Genomic DNA, 17775 nt, shown 5'->3' with positions numbered 1-17775 from the left:
AATAATCCTTATTTTAAATACTACATTGGTTTCTGACGCTGGAGGGATTAACGTTTCCTCCCGCATTTGTTTCCACATGATACAGATAGACGTTCGTGTATTCATCATTGGCTTAAATAAGAGTGTCACCCATTTTTATATAACACAGGGACAAATCGTTATGGGAGTCCCTGTTAATTGAGCCCTTCTGCCAGAAAAGAGTCTTTGAGAACTTAGTGGCTTGTGAATGTAAATGATACTTCTAAGAAGAAATAACGTAGCGCGCATTACCTGGCATAATGTACGTGCCGATCAACAAGTGTCTTTTTGAGCGTATGTGTTTAGAACGGTAGCACATTATCAGATATTAAGCCAAAGACAGCATTTTGTATCTGGGCCGTTGTACCAAGTTTAGCTTGAGAATGTTTGGGACGCTCCCATCTGAGGCCTGTGGGTAGAGTGGAGCAATGGGCCGCTTTAGGCTCAGACGTTGTGTCTATACATCTCAGGTATCACCTAAAGAGCGTTTTAATCCAGATACGGGGAAGGGGAAAAGTGTTCTTTTGAGAAAAAAAGTTACCAGTTTTGGGAAGATTTCAAGGTCCTGTTTTTTTAGGTAATCCCTGTTTATCCTTAGACTGGAGTAGATTTATGAAGACTGCGTAGGACACTGGTTGGGCTCTGGCTTTGGATTCCATTCGAATTCCAGTGTTATTTCCTAGCTGTGCTACCGGAGGCGGTCACTTCACCTCCATATAACTCAGTTCCTTTATGTTTACAACTAGAGGTAATTTTAGTAACTTTTCGCAGAGTTTGGTGAGGTTTAAATGAAACCAAGCTGGTTATCGTGTTTTTCGGGTAAGTTAAATACGAAAATTAAGTAGTGGGCCTGTAACCCCCAGAAACTGGTGATCACAAGAATGACGGTGATAGTATTGATTTGTGCCTGGAAGGATCTCAGAGCTCCCCTTCGGGGAGTGGAGGCGACGATGGGGGAAGGGCCGGGGCTCGGCCGAGAGTTTTTAGGCCCCGCCCTCGGTGCCGGCGCCCTTCTACTGCGCATGCGTTACGCACGCGGGTGTTGTGTTTTGACGCGCGGGGGGCTGCGGAGTGGGTCTCGCTTTCTGCCGCCGCCCCCCAAGCTGCCATTGGTGATGAGCGCTTTACGTCACAGGGGTCGCAGCAGCCGCCGGGGTCTCCACTGTCTCGCGAGGAGGGTGAAGCGCCCCCGCCTGCTCCCGTTCCTGAGGGCCGGCGGAGAAGTCGTCGAGTACGCCTTCGCGGATCCTGCCGTCATCGACCTAGCTTTTTGGGCCGCCGGGAGCTTGGCACGGGCGCCCCAGCCGGGCCTGCGCCGGCATCCTCCGAGGTGAGAAAGATCCGAAACAATGGGGCGCGGAGGTCGGAAGGGCTGGGCTAGCCGGCGCTCCTGGCCTGGAACGAGGCCCAGGGACCAGGGAGCTGCGATCGGGGCCTGAGGGGCCGTCCGGGCCTCGGCGGGGCGGGGCTCCCGGCGGGCGGGCTGGCGGCTCTGGTGGCGCACCTGTGGATTTGTGCGGGTGGGCGGGGAAGGGTTGCCTTTCCTGGAACCTCTCCCGAGGGGCGCGAGCCTACCGGTGTACTGGAAAAAAGCTTGCTCTTGGGGGCGGGGGGTGGGGGACCCCACACAAAACAAAACGTTCGCGTCTCACTAGTGGCATCGCCACTATCAGAGGTTTTGCCAGAGGTTAGGTTCCCTAATCTCTCCGCCTGTCTGTAAAATAGGAGTAAATGTGTTTTAGTTCGTTGTGATTATGTAATGCACGTGGTGCTTATCAGCGATCCTGGCGAGTGGCAGTTCTCACCCCGAGGAAGCCACTATCACCGTGACTATTGGAGTTGTCTGTGCTGTGTTACACATTGTGGGTTGGGCTCGCCTGCCTGTGGTTTTTCCAACCATCCAGTCAGTGCAGCTTTCCTCGTGGGCTGCTGATTCGTAGACTGGAAGGGAGCCGTACTGAGATGAAGCAAACAATGTTTTAAAGGCAAAAGAGAATAGAATTTTTGGTAGGTAATTTTCAAGATTATTTAGAATAAATTAGTAGTTATCCGAGATTTAAGTTAATGGTGAAGGTTGGGGTCTTTTTTATTTTTTTAGTCAATGAAATTAAAAGCTTTAGGCAGCCAAAGCAGTAATGCTTACCTGGAGTGAGTGGCTTTAGAAGGAAATGGTTCCCAAGCAGGTTTTTTTTATGGCTGGAATTGGAATTAAAATTCATAGCTTCTGGTCAGTAGATCCTGTAAGATCCATGTGATCCTTGGGAACTGAATTGCAGATCAGAGAGGTACAGTGGTTTTTAAGGTCATAAGAGGTAAGACCCAGATTACTTTTATTTTTATTAATATTTTTTAATGTTTGTTTATTTTTGAGAGAGAGCATGAGCTGGGGGGCAGAGAGAGAGAGGGAGACCCAGAATCTGAAGCAGGTTCCAGGCTCCCAGCTGTCAGCACAGAGCCTGGTGTGGGGCTTGAACTCAGGAACCATGAGATCATGACCTGAGCCAAAGTGGGACTCTTAACTACTGAGCTACCCAGGCACCCCTCCAGATTATTTTTAATATTTGGGGCTTATTCTAGTTCATCTACTTTTCAGGTGGGTACTGTTATTTAACCCATTTTAGAATTGGGAAAATTTGAAGGTTTTGAGAAATAATTTCCTCCAGATCACACCGCTAATAAGTGGCTTTGATTTTCAACCCTGGCTCAACATTAGAATTAATAACATCACTCCCCTATATGTAATCACCATTTTTTAAAATAAACTTAATTTATTTTCAGAGAGAGAAAGAGATTGCATGCACGCACAAACTGGGTAGGGGCAGAGAGGGAGAGAGAGCGAGAGAATTTAAGCAGGAATTCTCTGACTTGGGGCTCGAATTCATGAACCTCAAGATCATGACCTGAACCGAAATGAAGAGTCAGAGCCTTAACTGACTGAGGCACCCAGATGCCCCTAATTAGCACCATTTTTAAATGTCCTGACATAATTTATAGACTCCAGTCTCTCCATTCTTTACCCCCTCTCACTCATTTTCCCTAAGTAATACATACTTGTTAAATATCTGCAATTACCCCAAAATGTGATAGGAAGGATTCTTACCTCTGTTAAGGCCAGTAGATTTGAAGATTTGGGGAAGGTTTGGTTTAATCAGTGTATCCTAAAGGTGGCAAAGTTTATTTAGAATTTGGGAGGCAGTTCTGGAAAAAGGATCAGAAGAATTGATTTCATCTTTAGCCCTGTGGGGAAATTCACTTCAAGTCCCGATTCCTAGAGTGCGAGGACAGAGAAACCTTTATCACAAGGTTCTAGAATCTGAAGCACTAAATCCACCATCAGGTCCACCTTTGCTACCTAAACCCAGAATTTATAAACCTATAAAACTTGATCTGTTTCCTGACCATTCCTGTTTTATGCCTTAATTCGTATTTTTAAAACAGCTTTGTTGAAATAGAATTTATATTCCATCCATAAAGGTCACCTGTTTAAAGTGTATAATCCAGTGGTTTTGGGTATACTTACAGAGTTGTGCAACTATAATTGAACATTTTCATCATCTCAGAAATAAACTTTGTAATCTCTCTCCCTCCCCCAGCAACCACCATAAATTTTCATCCATAGATTTGCCTATTCTGGACATTTCATATGAATGGCATCATGCAACATGTGGTCTTAGCGACTAGTTTTTTTTTTTCCCATTTAGCTTAATGAAAATTTTCATCTATATTGTAGCATTTATCAGTGCTTCATCCTTTTTATTGCCCAGTTATATTCCATTGTATGGATATACCACATTTTGTCTTTTCATCAGTTGTTGGGATTGTTTCCATGTTTGAGCTATTGTGACAAATGCTGCTCTGATTATTCACATCCAGGTTTTTGTGTGGACATAGGTTTTCATTTCTCTTGGGTAGGTGTTGAATTCTGGGTCATGTGGTAATTCTATCTCATTTGTATCTCAGCAAATATTTTGGTGAATTAAAAAAAAAAAAATAATCTCTACACCCAATTGGAGCTTGAACTCATTACCTCGAGATCAAGAGTCACATGCTCTACTGACTGAGCAAGCCAGGTGCTCCATTAGCAAATGTTTTAATTTCAGCATTAGTGATGTTTTTGAAGGAGTAAATCTCTTATTTGATGATGTCATTCATTGCCATTGTTTGATGTTTCTGGTAACTTCCATTCTTTATATCTAAAGATACTTGAGAAATACAAAACGACTCTTTTCTTTTTGTCTATTGTAAATGACATTACTGATCATTCTTTAGCTTTATGCTGTGCTGTCAAAGTGGTTAACAGGCTTATAAAACTAGGGAAGGGAAGACTTAAGATTCCATTTTTTAAAACAAATCCTACTTGATATTTTGTTTTATTTGAACTTCAAGTTTACTACCTACTAATTTCCTTTAATAAATGCATTCAGGGTTGTAATTTTTATGTGAATTGCAAATGTTCAGTAAATACTAAATGTCTGTTTTTCCAAGAAATAAACTAAGATACAATGTATTAGCTTTAAATTCACCAGTCTTTTTTAAAAGTCTAGTAATCCCTTTATTACATAGGTGTACAGACTAAAATCTAGAGCTAATTGGATATCTCTAGTTTAGAGTTATTTTTAGGGGAAATTTGCTTTTCAGTCCAGGTTCTCTGTGAACCTCTCCAGTTCTCACTCCATTCTTCATTCCTTCCCCTAGTGCACAGACTCTGATCATAAAAATGTTTATTTTTAGGCTTTTTTTTTTCCTGGGGGAGAATAAAAATGTTAGAAGTAGGGGAAAATGCTGAGAGATTTATGCAATATTAAGGTTTCAGAGTTTAAATATAGTAACAATTAGTACTGTATTATTTATATAGCTCTAAGCAATTTGCAATTCTATGCTGTAGAGTGTTGATTTTTGTATTTCTGGTCTAGAAAATAGAGGACTAGAAATATTTAGATCCCTGGAGAAACATTTGTTCAGCATTAATTGATTTCCTATTAAGTTATGTCTTGGAGAAAGTTAAGATACCCTAGATGAGCAAGTTTAATTTGAAATCTGTGATGAAATAGTTACATTTCACAATCATGGATTTTTGTCATCGGGTTTGTTAGAGTTTGGTATGGCCAGTGTTTAGAAAGTTGTATTGTTTGGCTGACTTGAAAGCAGTTGACTGCTGATAGAACTCCCTGTAATAGAGGAGGTGAATAAAGATGAATAATAGGCCCAGGAAACATAAAGGAAGAACCTAGTATTTAATATATATTTAGTGATTAGTATAGAATATAGCTAAAGAGAGATAAGATGATAAAGCCAAAAATATAAGGCACACCAAATTTCAGCTCTGGCAAAATCATTTTGTAAGTTATGGGTCAACATAAACTGATAAATTTAAAGAAAACAAAACTAATCTGTAAGATTTTAGTGATCCTTGTGGGGAAAAAATGAGACTAGAAGCATTATTTCAAGAAACTTTGTGGGTGACTTTGGATTAAATAAAATCTAAGCAAGGCTTTTAGGGGATTCTGTAAGGAGTCAGCGAGGAACTGAAAATAATAGTGTAACAAATAGTAATAATAATAACAGCTTCTAACGTTTATGCAGTAGTTGCTGTGAGCCAGCAACTACCTTTGAGTGCTTTTACATATTTCATTTAGTCTTCACTAAAAGATACTTTTGTGTGTGTGTGTAAGAATATTCCACTAAAGACTACAGAATTGGTTTAAACTGGTGAACTTTGTGGTATGCAGATTATCTCACGACAGTTATTTTTATTTTTTATTTTTTTGAGAGCATGAGCAAGCGGGGGGAGGGACAGAGGGAGAGAGAATCCCAAGTGGGCTTCATGCCCAGCATGGAACCCCGCTGGGGCTTGATCCCACGACCATGAGATCATGACCTGAGCCAAAACCAAGAGTCGGATGCTTAACTTACTGAGCTACCCAGGTGCCTGTCACTACAGTTATTTTTAAAGGTGCATATCCAATACTTTCCACAAATAAAATAAGTCAGTCTGTGTTGTTCAGGACATTTGTATCAATGATATAAAACCATACATGGAAATAACACCAACTGAGGACTGTGGTGATTTGGGTTTTTGTTTTCTAGAGAGGGATAGGAGAAGATAAGGGATATTTTAGAAAATTTGGAATAACCATGAAAAATGTGAAGTTGTTAAATCTGGGTGGTGGATACATGAGTTCTTGGCAGATTTTCTTTTGTATATATCAAATTTTTTTTAGTTCTCTATTTTTTTTTTTAAGTTTATTTATTTTGAGAGAGAGATTGTGTGTGGGAGAGAGTGAGTCTGGGTAGGGGCAAAGAGAGAGAAGGAGAGAATCCCAAGCAGGCTCTGCGCTGTCAGTGCAGAGCCCCATGCAGGGCTCCATCTCACGAACTATGAGATCATGACCTGAGCTGGAATCCGGAGTAGGATGCTTAACTGACTGAGCCACCCAGGTGCCCCCTGTTAAATTCTCTTGAAAAAGAATAGAAAGTTAGGGGCACCTGGATGGCTCAGTCAGTTAAGCATCTAACTTCGGCTCAGTTCATGATCTTGCAGTTTGTGAGTTGGAGTCCTGCATTGGGCTCAGCGTTAACCATGCAGAGCTTGCTTGGGATTCTCTCTCTCCCTCTGTCTCTGCCCCATGCTTGCTTCTCTCTCTCTCTCTCTCTCTCTCAAAATAAATAAACTTTAAAACAATTAAAGATAGAATGCTGTATAGTACTTGAAAGCTTACTATATATGATAATGTACCTTTTCTAAAGGGTTTTTATTTTTTTTAAAGTTTTTTTAAATGTTTATTTTTGAGAGAGACAGAGTGTGAGTGGGGGAGGAGCAGAGCAAGAAGGAGACACAGAATCCAAAGCAGGGTCCAGGCTCTGAGCTGTCAGCACCCAGCCTGACGTGGGGCTCAAACCCATGAACTGTGAGATCATGGCCTGAGCCGAAGTCAGACGCTTAACTGACTGAGCCACCCAGGTTCCCCTTTATTTTGTTAATGTTTATATTTTGAGAGAGAGAGAGTGAACACAAGCTTGGAGAGGGGCAGAGAGAGATGGAGACAGAATCTGAAGCAGGCTTCAAGCTGTCAGCACAGAACTGGACGTGGGGCTCGAGCTCACGAGCTGTGAGATCATGACCTGAGCCGAAGTTGGATGCTCAACCAACTGAGCCACCCAGGCGCCCCTCTGAAGGCTTTTTATATCTTCACAAACACTGTGATGCAGGTTCTATTATCACCGATCTAGTCACGCTTGCTAGTGTGGAATCAGAATTCAATTCAGGATTCAAATACCTGACTTTAGTGCTTGTGTCTTAAGTACCATGCTATGCTGCCCTTGCATATTACAAAGATAATGAGCTACTCAACTACTTTCACCAAAGAATGTCTCATAGTCATTACTTGCTTTTTTTTTTTCCAGGTTTAGTTTCTTTTTTATCAGATGACTGATGTATTTTTTTCCCTTTTACAGATAATGGCATCAGCTGCTAAGGAATTTAAAATGGACAACTTTTCACCTAAAGCTGGTACTAGCAAATTGCAACAGACAGTACCAGCTGATGCATCTCCTGATTCTAAGTGTCCTATATGCTTGGATAGATTTGATAATGTGTCTTACTTAGATCGCTGTTTACATAAGTTCTGTTTTCGCTGTGTACAGGAGTGGTCAAAAAACAAAGCTGAATGTCCACTGTGTAAACAGCCCTTTGATTCTATTTTCCATTCTGTGAGGGCAGAAGATGACTTCAAGGAGTATGTCCTGAGGCCTTCGTATAATGGTTCTTTTGCCACCCCTGATGCTCCACGATTTCGCTATCGTACAACTATGACAAATCGAAGTACTTCTGTGTATTCACCTAGTAGTACCGTGAATAGAAGAACAACAACTCCACCAGATAGTGGAGTACTGTTTGAAGGGTTAGGCATTTCAGCAAGACCTAGAAATGGTGAAATTCCTCAACTTATGAGGCAGATTGCAATAAGGAGGCCAACTACTGCAGATGAAAGATCTTTGCGAAAAATTCAAGAACAAGATATTATTAATTTCAGACGAACTCTCTATCGTGCTGGTGCTCGTGTTAGAAATATTGAAGATGGTGGTCGCTGCAGGGATATTTCAGCTGAATTTTTCCGTAGAAATCCGGCTTGCCTTCACAGATTAGTCCCCTGGTTAAAACGTGAACTTACAGTTCTTTTTGGAGCTCATGGATCTTTAGTGAATATTGTCCAGCACATCATCATGAGTAATGTTACTCGCTATGACTTGGAGAGTCGGGAGTTTGTATCTGACTTAAGACCGTTTTTACTTAATCGGACTGAGCATTTTATACATGAATTTATCAGTTTTGCTCGATCTCCCTTTAACATGGCAGCTTTTGACCAGCATGCTAACTATGATTGTCCTGCTCCTTCATATGAAGAAGGTAGCCATTCTGATTCTTCAGTTATAACAATATCTCCAGATGAAGCTGAAACCCAAGAGTTGGATATCAATGTAACCACTGTTAGTCAAGCACCATGGGATGACGAAACTCCAGGGCCATCTTACTCAAGCTCAGAGCAGGTACATGCTGCCATGTCTTCCCTTTTAAATACTTCTGATAGTTCAGATGAAGAACTTGTAGCAGGAAGAGCTACATCTCAGATACAAGGAGTACAAAGTAATGAAGACCTAAATAATGACAGTGATTCTTCTTCAGATAATTGTGTCATTGTTGGGTTTGTTAAACCACTAGCTGAGAGGACCCCAGAACTTGTTGAACTGTCCTCTGATTCTGAGGAGTTAGGCTCTTATGAGAAAATGGAGACAGTGAAGACACAAGAACAATCTTACAGTTCTGGTGATAGTGATGTTAGTAGATGTTCATCTCCACGCTCTGTCCTTGGAAAGGATGAGCAAATAAATAAAGGTCATTGTGGTTCTGGTAAAAGAATCAAGTCGAAGAAGGAAGAGAAACACTCAACATCATTGTCATCTCCTAGAGACCTGAGCTCATCTATCAGAGGAGACAGAGTATATTCCCCATATAACCGTAGACACAGGAGGAGGGCAAGGTCAAGAAGTTCAGATTCACGTTCCCAGAGTAGAAGTGGGCATGATCAGAAGAATCGTAGAAAGCATCATGGGAAGAAAAGGATGAAAAGCAAAAGATCCAGAAGCAGGGAGAGTAGCAGACCTAGAGGTAGAAGAGACAAAAAGAGATCAAGAACTAGAGATAGCAGCTGGTCAAGAAGAAGCCAGACTCTCTCTCTAAGTAGTGAAAGCACAAGCAGATCAAGATCTCGTAGCAGTGATCATGGTAAAAGAAGATCACGGAGCAGAAATAGAGATCGTTATTACTTAAGAAATAATTATGGAAGCAGATATAAGTGGGAGTACACTTACTATAGTAGAAACAAGGACAGGGATGGCTACGAATCATCATACAGGAGGAGGACTCTGTCCAGAGCTCATTATTCCAGACAATCTTCAAGTCCAGAGTTTAGAATTCAGTCCTTTTCTGAAAGAACAAATGCAAGGAAAAAAAATAATCACAGTGAAAGGAAGTATTACTACTATGAAAGGCACAGATCAAGGAGCCTATCTAGTAATAGATCAAAGACTGCATCTACAGGGCCTGATTGGGTAAGAAATGAAAAGCCTGGGGGGAAACGAAAATACAAAACGCGTCATTTGGAGGGTACTAACGAAGTGGCCCAACCTTCTCGTGAATTTGCTTCTAAAGTAAAGGAAAGCCATTACCAAAAATCCTCGTCAAAATTAGATGGAAACCACAAAAATGAGAGTGATAGCTTTTCAGACAGCCGGTCATCAGACAGAGAGACAAAACACAAGAGGAAAAAAAGGAGGACCCGGAGCTTGAGTGTGGAGATAGTTTATGAAGGGAAAGCTACTGATACGACTAGACACCATAAAAAGAAAAAGAAGAAGCACAAGAAGAAGCATAAGAAGCATCATGGGGACAATGCTTCACGCTCACCAGTTGTAATTACCATTGACAGTGATAGTGATAAGGATTCTGAAGTAAAGGAGGATACAGAATGCGATAATAGTGGTCCTCAAGACTCTTTACAAAGTGAGTTTTTGCCTCCTCCCTTCGAACCATTTGAAGCTAAAGATGTAGTTACAATAGAAGATGAATTTGGCATCCTAGACACGGAGTGTAATACTACCATGCTTAATAACAACTTGAATAATGCCAACAAAACTGTGGATAATATTCCATCCCAGGCAGCTTCAGTTGAACAAACTCTTGATGTAAGAGAAGAGAGTACCTTTGCCTCTGATTTGGAGAACCAGCCCAGTAATGTCTCTATTCAAACTGAGCCATCAAGGCAATTGCCATCTCCACGGACATCATTAATGTCAGTGTCTCTTGGGAGAGACCGTGATATGTGTTAAAACTGCCAAAGCATCTCATTGAGAATTCTGATGGAAAACAAAAACAACAGTTAACAGTTTCATCTGCTGCAGTCTATTTAAAGATGACTTTTGGTGAAAACTCTTTTCCCCCTTAAAAATATTTTAAGTGATTTTTTTTGTGTTAAAAATTTGTAAAAATCATTATTTGTTCAAAAAGTATGTATGTCCCACCCTCAGAGAGATGCACTTTTAAGTGAGGAAAATGATATTGCTAGCAGTTTATTTAAAACTTGGGGTCCTTTTTAAATAAAAAAAAATATAAATTTTAGAAGTTATTTCATAAAGCCATATGGTATCAACATATTTTTAAAGTAGTCAATGAGTATTTTTGAATTTTTTTTTTGAGAGTTATTCTGGAAATGTGTTATAAGCTAGGAGAATCCCTTTGGACAGTCTTTATTTTTCTTCTTAAAACTTTGTATGATTCAAAACCATTTCTTCAGGTTAAATTAAGGCATTTTAATCTGCACAGTTTAGACATCTGCCAAAAGAAAATTTAAATATTTCCTTTATATACTTGTTTATCTGGACTGCCAGTAAAACAGATGTGTATTCGACAAAATAAAAAATAAAACAGTAACACTTTACAAGAATCCAGAAATTTTTCTATGTAGTATTGCCTTTTTTTTTTTTTTTTTTTTTTTTTTTTAATTTTAGTAGCGCTAAAATCTTGAAAATAGTTAAGGATATACTTGTTATAAATAGTAAATTTTAGATGATCTGCATTTAATTTCACAGTTTTAATTAGTTCTTTGATTATAAGGAATATCATACTTGTTTTCTGTCTTCAGTAAAATGCAGTTATGTAGCATTTAGCCTATTAAAAACAAAATACCCTTGCCAAACTTCTACATTGGTAGTTCTTGTATGCAAAGTGGTTATGTTTATGTTTTATCCTGTTTTAGAGATGATAAAATAAATTGCTCTCTGTCTAGCCTGATGTAAGATTGCCAGGGAAGAACAGAATTTGGATTAAATCTAATTTAGTAGCCTTCAGCTTGCCTTGTTACCGTATTCATTCATTGTTCAACAGAAGTTGGAATGCCTGCTGGGTGGCAGGTTCTATGTTTTATGTTTTTAGGGTTTCAGTGATAGAACAAAGTAGATATGATCTCTGTCCTTGGGGGACATATATGTAAACATTAAAAACCATAAATTCTCAGAAGAGAAAACATAATTTCCTATAAGAGCACACAGTGGGGGCCTAATTTCATGTGGAAGTGATAGCTGAATTGAAATTGAGAAAACAAGTAGCTGTTAGCTAGGAGTAGAGTTGTTCTTCGCAAAGGAAAAAATGTCCAAAGATCCAAAGGCAGAAGCATACTGCAAGAACTAAAAGTAGGCAAAATTAGCCAAAGGACAAGGTGGGACCAAGCTTTGTAGGTCATTTTTGTATTTGTTATAAGGGCGATAGGAAATTCTTTTAAAATGACAATCTAAAATTGATGTTGGCAATTTTTAGTAAGCTCAGACACTGAGACTGAGAAATTTTGGGAAGACCATAGTTGATCAAGGAATATACTTTGAAATTATGACATGATTTTGTAGTTTTCTCAAGTATTAAAGACAATGCTATTTTATTTCATTTTTTAATTTTATGTGATATTTGTATACATTTAGTGAAAACCTATCAATGTTTTTAAACACCTAAAGCTCATCTTAACACATGGCACCATCACATCATCCTCTTAGGTGTTCAGGCCAAAAATTTCCCAGTCTTTGTTTCTCCTCCTTCTCTCATTCAATCCCCAAATCCTGGCCAGTAAGTATTTCTAATGTGTCTATACCATTATCCAACCTAGGCAGCCATAATCTCTCACTTGTGCTATTATAATGGGTCTGCCTGTATCCATTGTTGCTCTACACCTACCCCCCCCCCCCCATCCATTCCTGGTGTTAGCATTCAAAAAAAGTTTAAAAAAAAATTTTTTTTTTTTTGTTTCATTCCCATATTTAAAATCCTTCAGGAAATTTCTGTTATTCTTAGGATACTTAAAAAAAGCAAGCAAAAATCCAGCATAATATGCCTCTGCTTCATCAGATTCTGGTCCACCTTCAGCTTTCCTCTCCCCTCATTTGCTCTGGCCACCTTAGCCTGTTTCAGGTCTATGGAGGGGCTGCTGCTTACTAATGCAGAGCCTTCATATGTGGATTTTTCTTCTGCTAGGAACTGAATTTCATCTGTGTTAAAGGAGGCTTCTGCTAACGTGTACCCTTTTCCATTATTTCCCCTCAAACTTGCTCTCATAATAACCCTGGACTCTCTAGTAATTGATTACAGAGTGTTTTACCAATCTGCAAGTTTTTTGGCGACTGTATGTATGTGTACTGGTAAATCCCTTCTCTTTCGTTTCATATAAGAAGTACTTAACAGCACTTGATGGATAACTAGGTGCTAGAGATGTTTAAAATTGGCTAAGACCTCCTTTCTCCTTTCAGGGGGCTCTGCTATCTGTCAGCTTTTAGCCTAATCCTGTGTTCTTTAACCTGTTCATCTGAATTCATTGTCCATGAGACATTTTATTTTACCTCAGGTTTTTAGTGTTTTTGTGACTTCTGGGACTTTAACGGGAATGCAGCCTAACATTTGCACTTGGTTGTTCATCAATCTTCAGATTGACAACAGGAAAACTTTATTCCCAGTTTCAGTAAGCTCTGTGGGAGCCAATCCAAGGCCCTCACCAACCCATCTAATCTGTAATAATGGTCTGTGCATACAAAGGGCAACAACAGTTTACTCAAGGTAAACTGACAGCCCATTCTTACTGGGAATTGTTCTATCATGGGGAATAATTACAGTTCCCTGCCAGTGGGTATGGATGCCTTTAGTCGGTCAGTACACCCTGTATTAAAAATTTTTCAGAAGGTTCTTCAGGATACCAGAAACCATGTATGAGCTGGTTTGAGTTGTGGCCACCCCACTGTCCCCACCAATGGGGGCAAAGGATGGGAAGTAGAGGGAGAGGTTTCTCTTCACAAACCAGATTTTTTCAGAATTCTGAGCATGGGTGCATTTCTAACATTAAGCTCGTTAAGCTACGTACAATTGAAATGTTAACTGACTAAATTAATGTAGCTATTACTGAGACCAGAGTTTATATGGTATGACCCCTTTAACTGCAAGGAATAAGTTCCAAGATCCCTCTGGATGCCTGAAACTGAATAGTACTGAACCCTGTATGTACTGGTTTTTTCTATACATACATATCTGTGATAAAGTTTAATTTATAAATTAGGTGAAGTAAGAAATTAACGACAGCAATAATAGAATTGGACAATTAATATACTGCAATAAAAGTTATGTGAATGTCTCTCAAAATAACTTGTACTCATCCTTGTGATGATGTGAGGTGGTAAAATGCCTACATGATGAGATAAATGAGGTGAATGACAAAGGCATTGTTATGTAGCCTTAGGCTACTGTTGACCTCAGGATACTTTAAAAGGCAGATCATCTGCTTCCAAATCCTAGTTGACTGTGGATAACCAACATGAAAAGCAAAATTGCAGGTGAGTGGGGGGGTGGGGGGGCACTACTATATGGATATGTCCACTGGTGCCTTTAGGAAAACCCACATGGGAAGCGAAATCATAATCATTGTGTATGTAGCCTAACTCTCAAAAGGTTCAGAAAGAATGCTACATATGTAGACAGAGAAAATGATAAATTGTGGCAAAGTGTTAAAAAATGAGAGTAAAAAGGAAGTCTTTAAACTATTTTTGTATTTCTGTAGGTTTAAAATAATTTCAAAACGTTAATAAAATTGCCTCTGTAGGCCTGCTAGGTTACCTGTATGAGTGTGTTAGAGTTTTCAGCCACATATACTTGGCAAAAGGAAAAAAAGTCACAGGCGAACATGCAGTAACTATTAAAGCCACTTTGTGAGAAAGAACCAGTCACTAGAAGTATTGTGGTCCCATTTATAATCCTGGGCCTGTTGAGATAAGGATCTTAGTCTGAGATACATGGTTAACTGCTCTTGATCCCATGCTCAGAAGCAAGTGTGTGAGGGGTATAAAAACAAAGGTGAGGTGTTTTTTAAGTTTATTATTTATTTTGAGAGAGCATGAGCAGGGGAGGGGCAGAGGGGGGAGAGAGAATCCCGTTGCAGGGGTCAAACTGATGAAACAATGAGACCACCTGAGCCAAAACCCAAGAGTTGGACGCTTAACTGACCAAGCCACCCAGGGGCCCCAAGAGAGGTTTTTGTTTGTTTGTTTGTTTTGTAATTTAGGATAGAGGGAAGACAAGCTTTCTGAAAAGGAGACCCTGGAATAGGAAAAAAAAGTAAAGGAGAGGTAACTGATGGAGCAGAGTTCCTGAATGGCAGAGCACAGCACAGGTAAGTGAATTGGTAATGGGTAGAAGCAGAGGCAAGTCTTACTGTGAAATGACAGAAGGAGGTAATGCACAAAGAAATACTCGTGAGCAAGATGCACTGAGATGAGGTTATTAACACTTGTAAAGCCTCTCTCCATGAAGTAGGAAGTAATGCCAACTTCTGAGAAATATGGGTCGTGAGTAAGATTGGACTTGAGAAGAGGAATGAGAAAATGCTGTTGTATAGTATGTGTTTGGTGAGTGAATAAATAGATGGTTCATGGTTGAAGTTCTGAATGTGACTAGTAAAAGGGAGGCAAGGGAGTTGAGATATTGGTGAGTATAGTTGAATTGATGCATTCTGGCTTCTGGGCTGTGTAGGAAAGGTGAAGCTAGGTCACCATTATATGTAAAGAACAGGGAGATAACAAAGAATTTGTTTTCCAGTGAGGTTCAAGTAGATACAGTGGAGGAAGGAATAAGACAAAAAGTATTTTAGACAGTGCCTAATGCTAGGGATGTTTGGAAGTAACTAGAATGGGTGGAGGTAGAGGTGAAGGGGATTGGAACTGAGGGTGGTGATCAATGTGGCTGGAAGTATCCTTTACATGGAAGATACTGTGGGTGATGGCAGAAGATCAAGGATGGAGAAGGAAATGGTAGTTGTGTCATGGATATTATATCTTGTACTTTAAACTATGCTTGAGTTCCACTAGAGCAGCTGGCATGTGTACAAAGAAGATAATGAAAACTTGGTAAATAGTTATTTCCTCATTCTGAGTTTTTAGTCAATACCTGAATCACTTAGGTATTAGAAAACATTAAGTGCGAAAGGGCCATTTAAAAAAGTACAGTAAGATTGGTTGTTAAAATGTGAAAATTAGGAAATTCTCACTTTACCTGCACGTGGGGGAATGGTAAATCCATTGGATCTGTGCCTGAGAAAAGCAAGAGGCAAGGAAAATGGAAGTTGAGTTAGGCCAAGGTCTGAGTCCATAAATTCATCCCTGTAAAGCATTAGATGATATGCTTTTGTACAGACACAAGGGGGCAGAATTAGATCTCTAGTATTTGTTTCTCTGCATGACCATCTGCACTTTAAATAGGTAAACCATTCTCAAGCACAAGGATACCTCTTTGGACTTATGTCTGTAAAATTCATTTATTCACCAAATGCTGAGTACATATGGTCTGAGTCTATGCTAAATGCTAGAGGTGTAACAATGAATAGGGTGGAACCAACAGAAATGTTAAAGAAGGTGGGAATGGAACGATTAGATTTGTTTTCAAACAACTAGCAGTAATGTAGAAAAACGTTTGGAGTGGGAAAACCTCGATGAAAGACTGCTTAAGGAGCTCTTTTCAATAGCTCAAACCAGAAGTCAGAAGGGCCTTTAGAAAAACAACAGGGATTCAGTGGAGAGGCTGGATTCAATCAATTTCTGAGGTAGATTAGACAAAATTTGGGTACCATGTACATGAGGATGGGCTGTAAGGAGAGGGAAAAGTCTGGTATGATGAGATTTCCGCCCCCCTCCCCACCACCCCGTGTGAGAATTAGGAGATAGAGGAATAGGGATAGTTGGGGAAGACAATGAGTTCAGTTTGAGACTGAGCAGCCTAGAGCTGCACTGTCCAATATAGTAGCTACTAGGCACATGTGGGTATTGATCACTTGAAATGTGGCTAGTAAAACTGAGGAACTGAATTTTAAGTGGTGTTTAGTGAGGCTCATGGCTGCCATATTGGCCAATATAGGTAGAGAACATTTCCATCATCACAGAAAATTCTTTTGGGACACCCTGGGGGACATCTGGACAGACGAAGATTTCCAGTGGGTACCTGGAAATAGGAGTGTGAATCTTGGAGGAGAGATGGGGACTAGGGAGGTGATTTAGGAGTTACTGGGAAACTAGGGTGGGTGTACTAGAGAGGTTGTAGAAGTGGATGAGTTCTCTCAGAGAGTAGAAAAACAAGAAAAGCAGGCATAAGTGAAAATTCTAGAGAATACAACATTAAGGAGGCTGGCAAAAGAAGAAAAGGTTTTCAAAAGAGACCAAGAAGTATATGTACTTGTCTCTTCAATTTTATGTTGTATATCTTGTATCAGAGGCAGTGCCCTGCATGCAGTAGGGTATAAACAGAATTTCCAAGAGGTTAATTTTATTTTTAAGGTCTTGGGAGTTACCTTCATGTGGTCATTGAATCAGGGAATTCTGTTCTGGGTGGGGCAGATTAGGCCACCTCCAAAGATATCTAATACCAGTTTTAGAATACAGGACTAGGAAGTATAATCTTTTGACCTTACTCTACCCATCACCCTCCTTCTCTATACTTCCCTTCATGCTCAGCTATGATTTTCTGGATTATGTTTAAATCATTCCCTTACAATAACCTCTTTCTAGCCCTTCTGTCTTCGTTCACTTAGTTTAGGGGTGAGCAACTTTTTCCTGTAAAGGGCCAGATGTACTCTATGTTGTATAGTCTTTTTTTTTTTTTTTTTTTTTTTGTAACTCTTTGAAGATGTTAAAACAATTTTCAGCTTGTGGCCTCTTTAAAAACAAGTCACATGCCAAATCTGTCCTGCAATAGTTTGCTAACCTGTTACCTAGCAAGACCTCCATCTGGATGAACCCAGCTCTTCGGTTGTGCCTACATGCATCCTCCTGAGTGTTTTTGAAGGAAATTAGGAACTGCAGGTTGGTGTCACCATAAGAACACAATCCCAAGTGGACAAGTTTCTTTAGTGTTCTTGCTCATTGGTATAATGGGTATAGTTCACACCTTTTACTTTCTCAAACCTTCCACTTGTCTCTACCGCAGGCTTTCCATAGTGGCTGGGCAGTTCTGACCAGTGCCAGGGTTAGGCAAACACAAACCCTATCTGCTCACCAAAACAATACCCCTCTAGCATGTTAGTAGAGACATTGCCCACCCATTTGGTCTTGACTGGTTTGTTCGTCTGTCCTCAGCCAACTGGGTGGCCTGCTGATCCAGGATGGCCTCATCTGGGATTATTGGACTCTGTG

General features: G+C 40.0%; 2 protein-coding genes across 4 annotated transcripts in view; both read left to right on the top strand.

Moving 5' to 3' along the window:
- The first annotated feature begins 278 nt into the window (after positions 1–278).
- TOPORS (TOP1 binding arginine/serine rich protein, E3 ubiquitin ligase) lies at positions 279–11022 on the top strand. The gene is made up of 3 exons (XM_042963489.1): positions 279–312; positions 882–1348; positions 7474–11022. The coding sequence occupies exons 1-3, from the start codon at positions 279–281 to the stop codon at positions 10402–10404; spliced, it is 3432 nt and encodes a 1143-aa protein (XP_042819423.1). The 3' UTR covers positions 10405–11022.
- A 2960-nt stretch (positions 11023–13982) lies between these two features.
- The window catches only part of DDX58 (DExD/H-box helicase 58), a 46961-nt gene continuing 43168 nt past the window's right edge, over positions 13983–17775 (top strand). Inside the window, exon 1 of one of the 3 annotated variants that reach the window (XM_007076591.3) lies at positions 13983–14768. Coding sequence is in view for 1 of the 3 variants with exons in the window: in XM_042965144.1 (XP_042821078.1) it covers positions 14750–14768 (19 nt within the window). In the remaining 2 variants the exon portion in view is untranslated. The remainder of the gene's footprint in view (positions 14769–17775) is intronic. The other 2 variants (XM_007076592.3, XM_042965144.1) reach the window with 2 other exon arrangements.

The sequence above is a fragment of the Panthera tigris genome, chromosome D4 (assembly GCF_018350195.1).
Source record: "Panthera tigris isolate Pti1 chromosome D4, P.tigris_Pti1_mat1.1, whole genome shotgun sequence".
Lineage (NCBI taxonomy): Eukaryota > Metazoa > Chordata > Mammalia > Carnivora > Felidae > Panthera > Panthera tigris.
The sequence above is the reverse complement of the archived record's forward strand: the minus strand, read 5'-3'. Positions and strand labels throughout refer to the sequence as shown.

Excerpts from the sequence above, each read along its gene's own strand:
- TOPORS (XM_042963489.1), top strand. The coding sequence starts at position 279 with ATGTACGTGCCGATCAACAAGTGTCTTTTTGAGC. Across the intron at positions 313-881 it reads CAACAAGTGTCTTTTTGAGC|AAACTGGTGATCACAAGAAT; the intron begins GTATGTGTTTAG and ends TGTAACCCCCAG. Across the intron at positions 1,349-7,473 it reads CTGCGCCGGCATCCTCCGAG|ATAATGGCATCAGCTGCTAA; the intron begins GTGAGAAAGATC and ends TCCCTTTTACAG.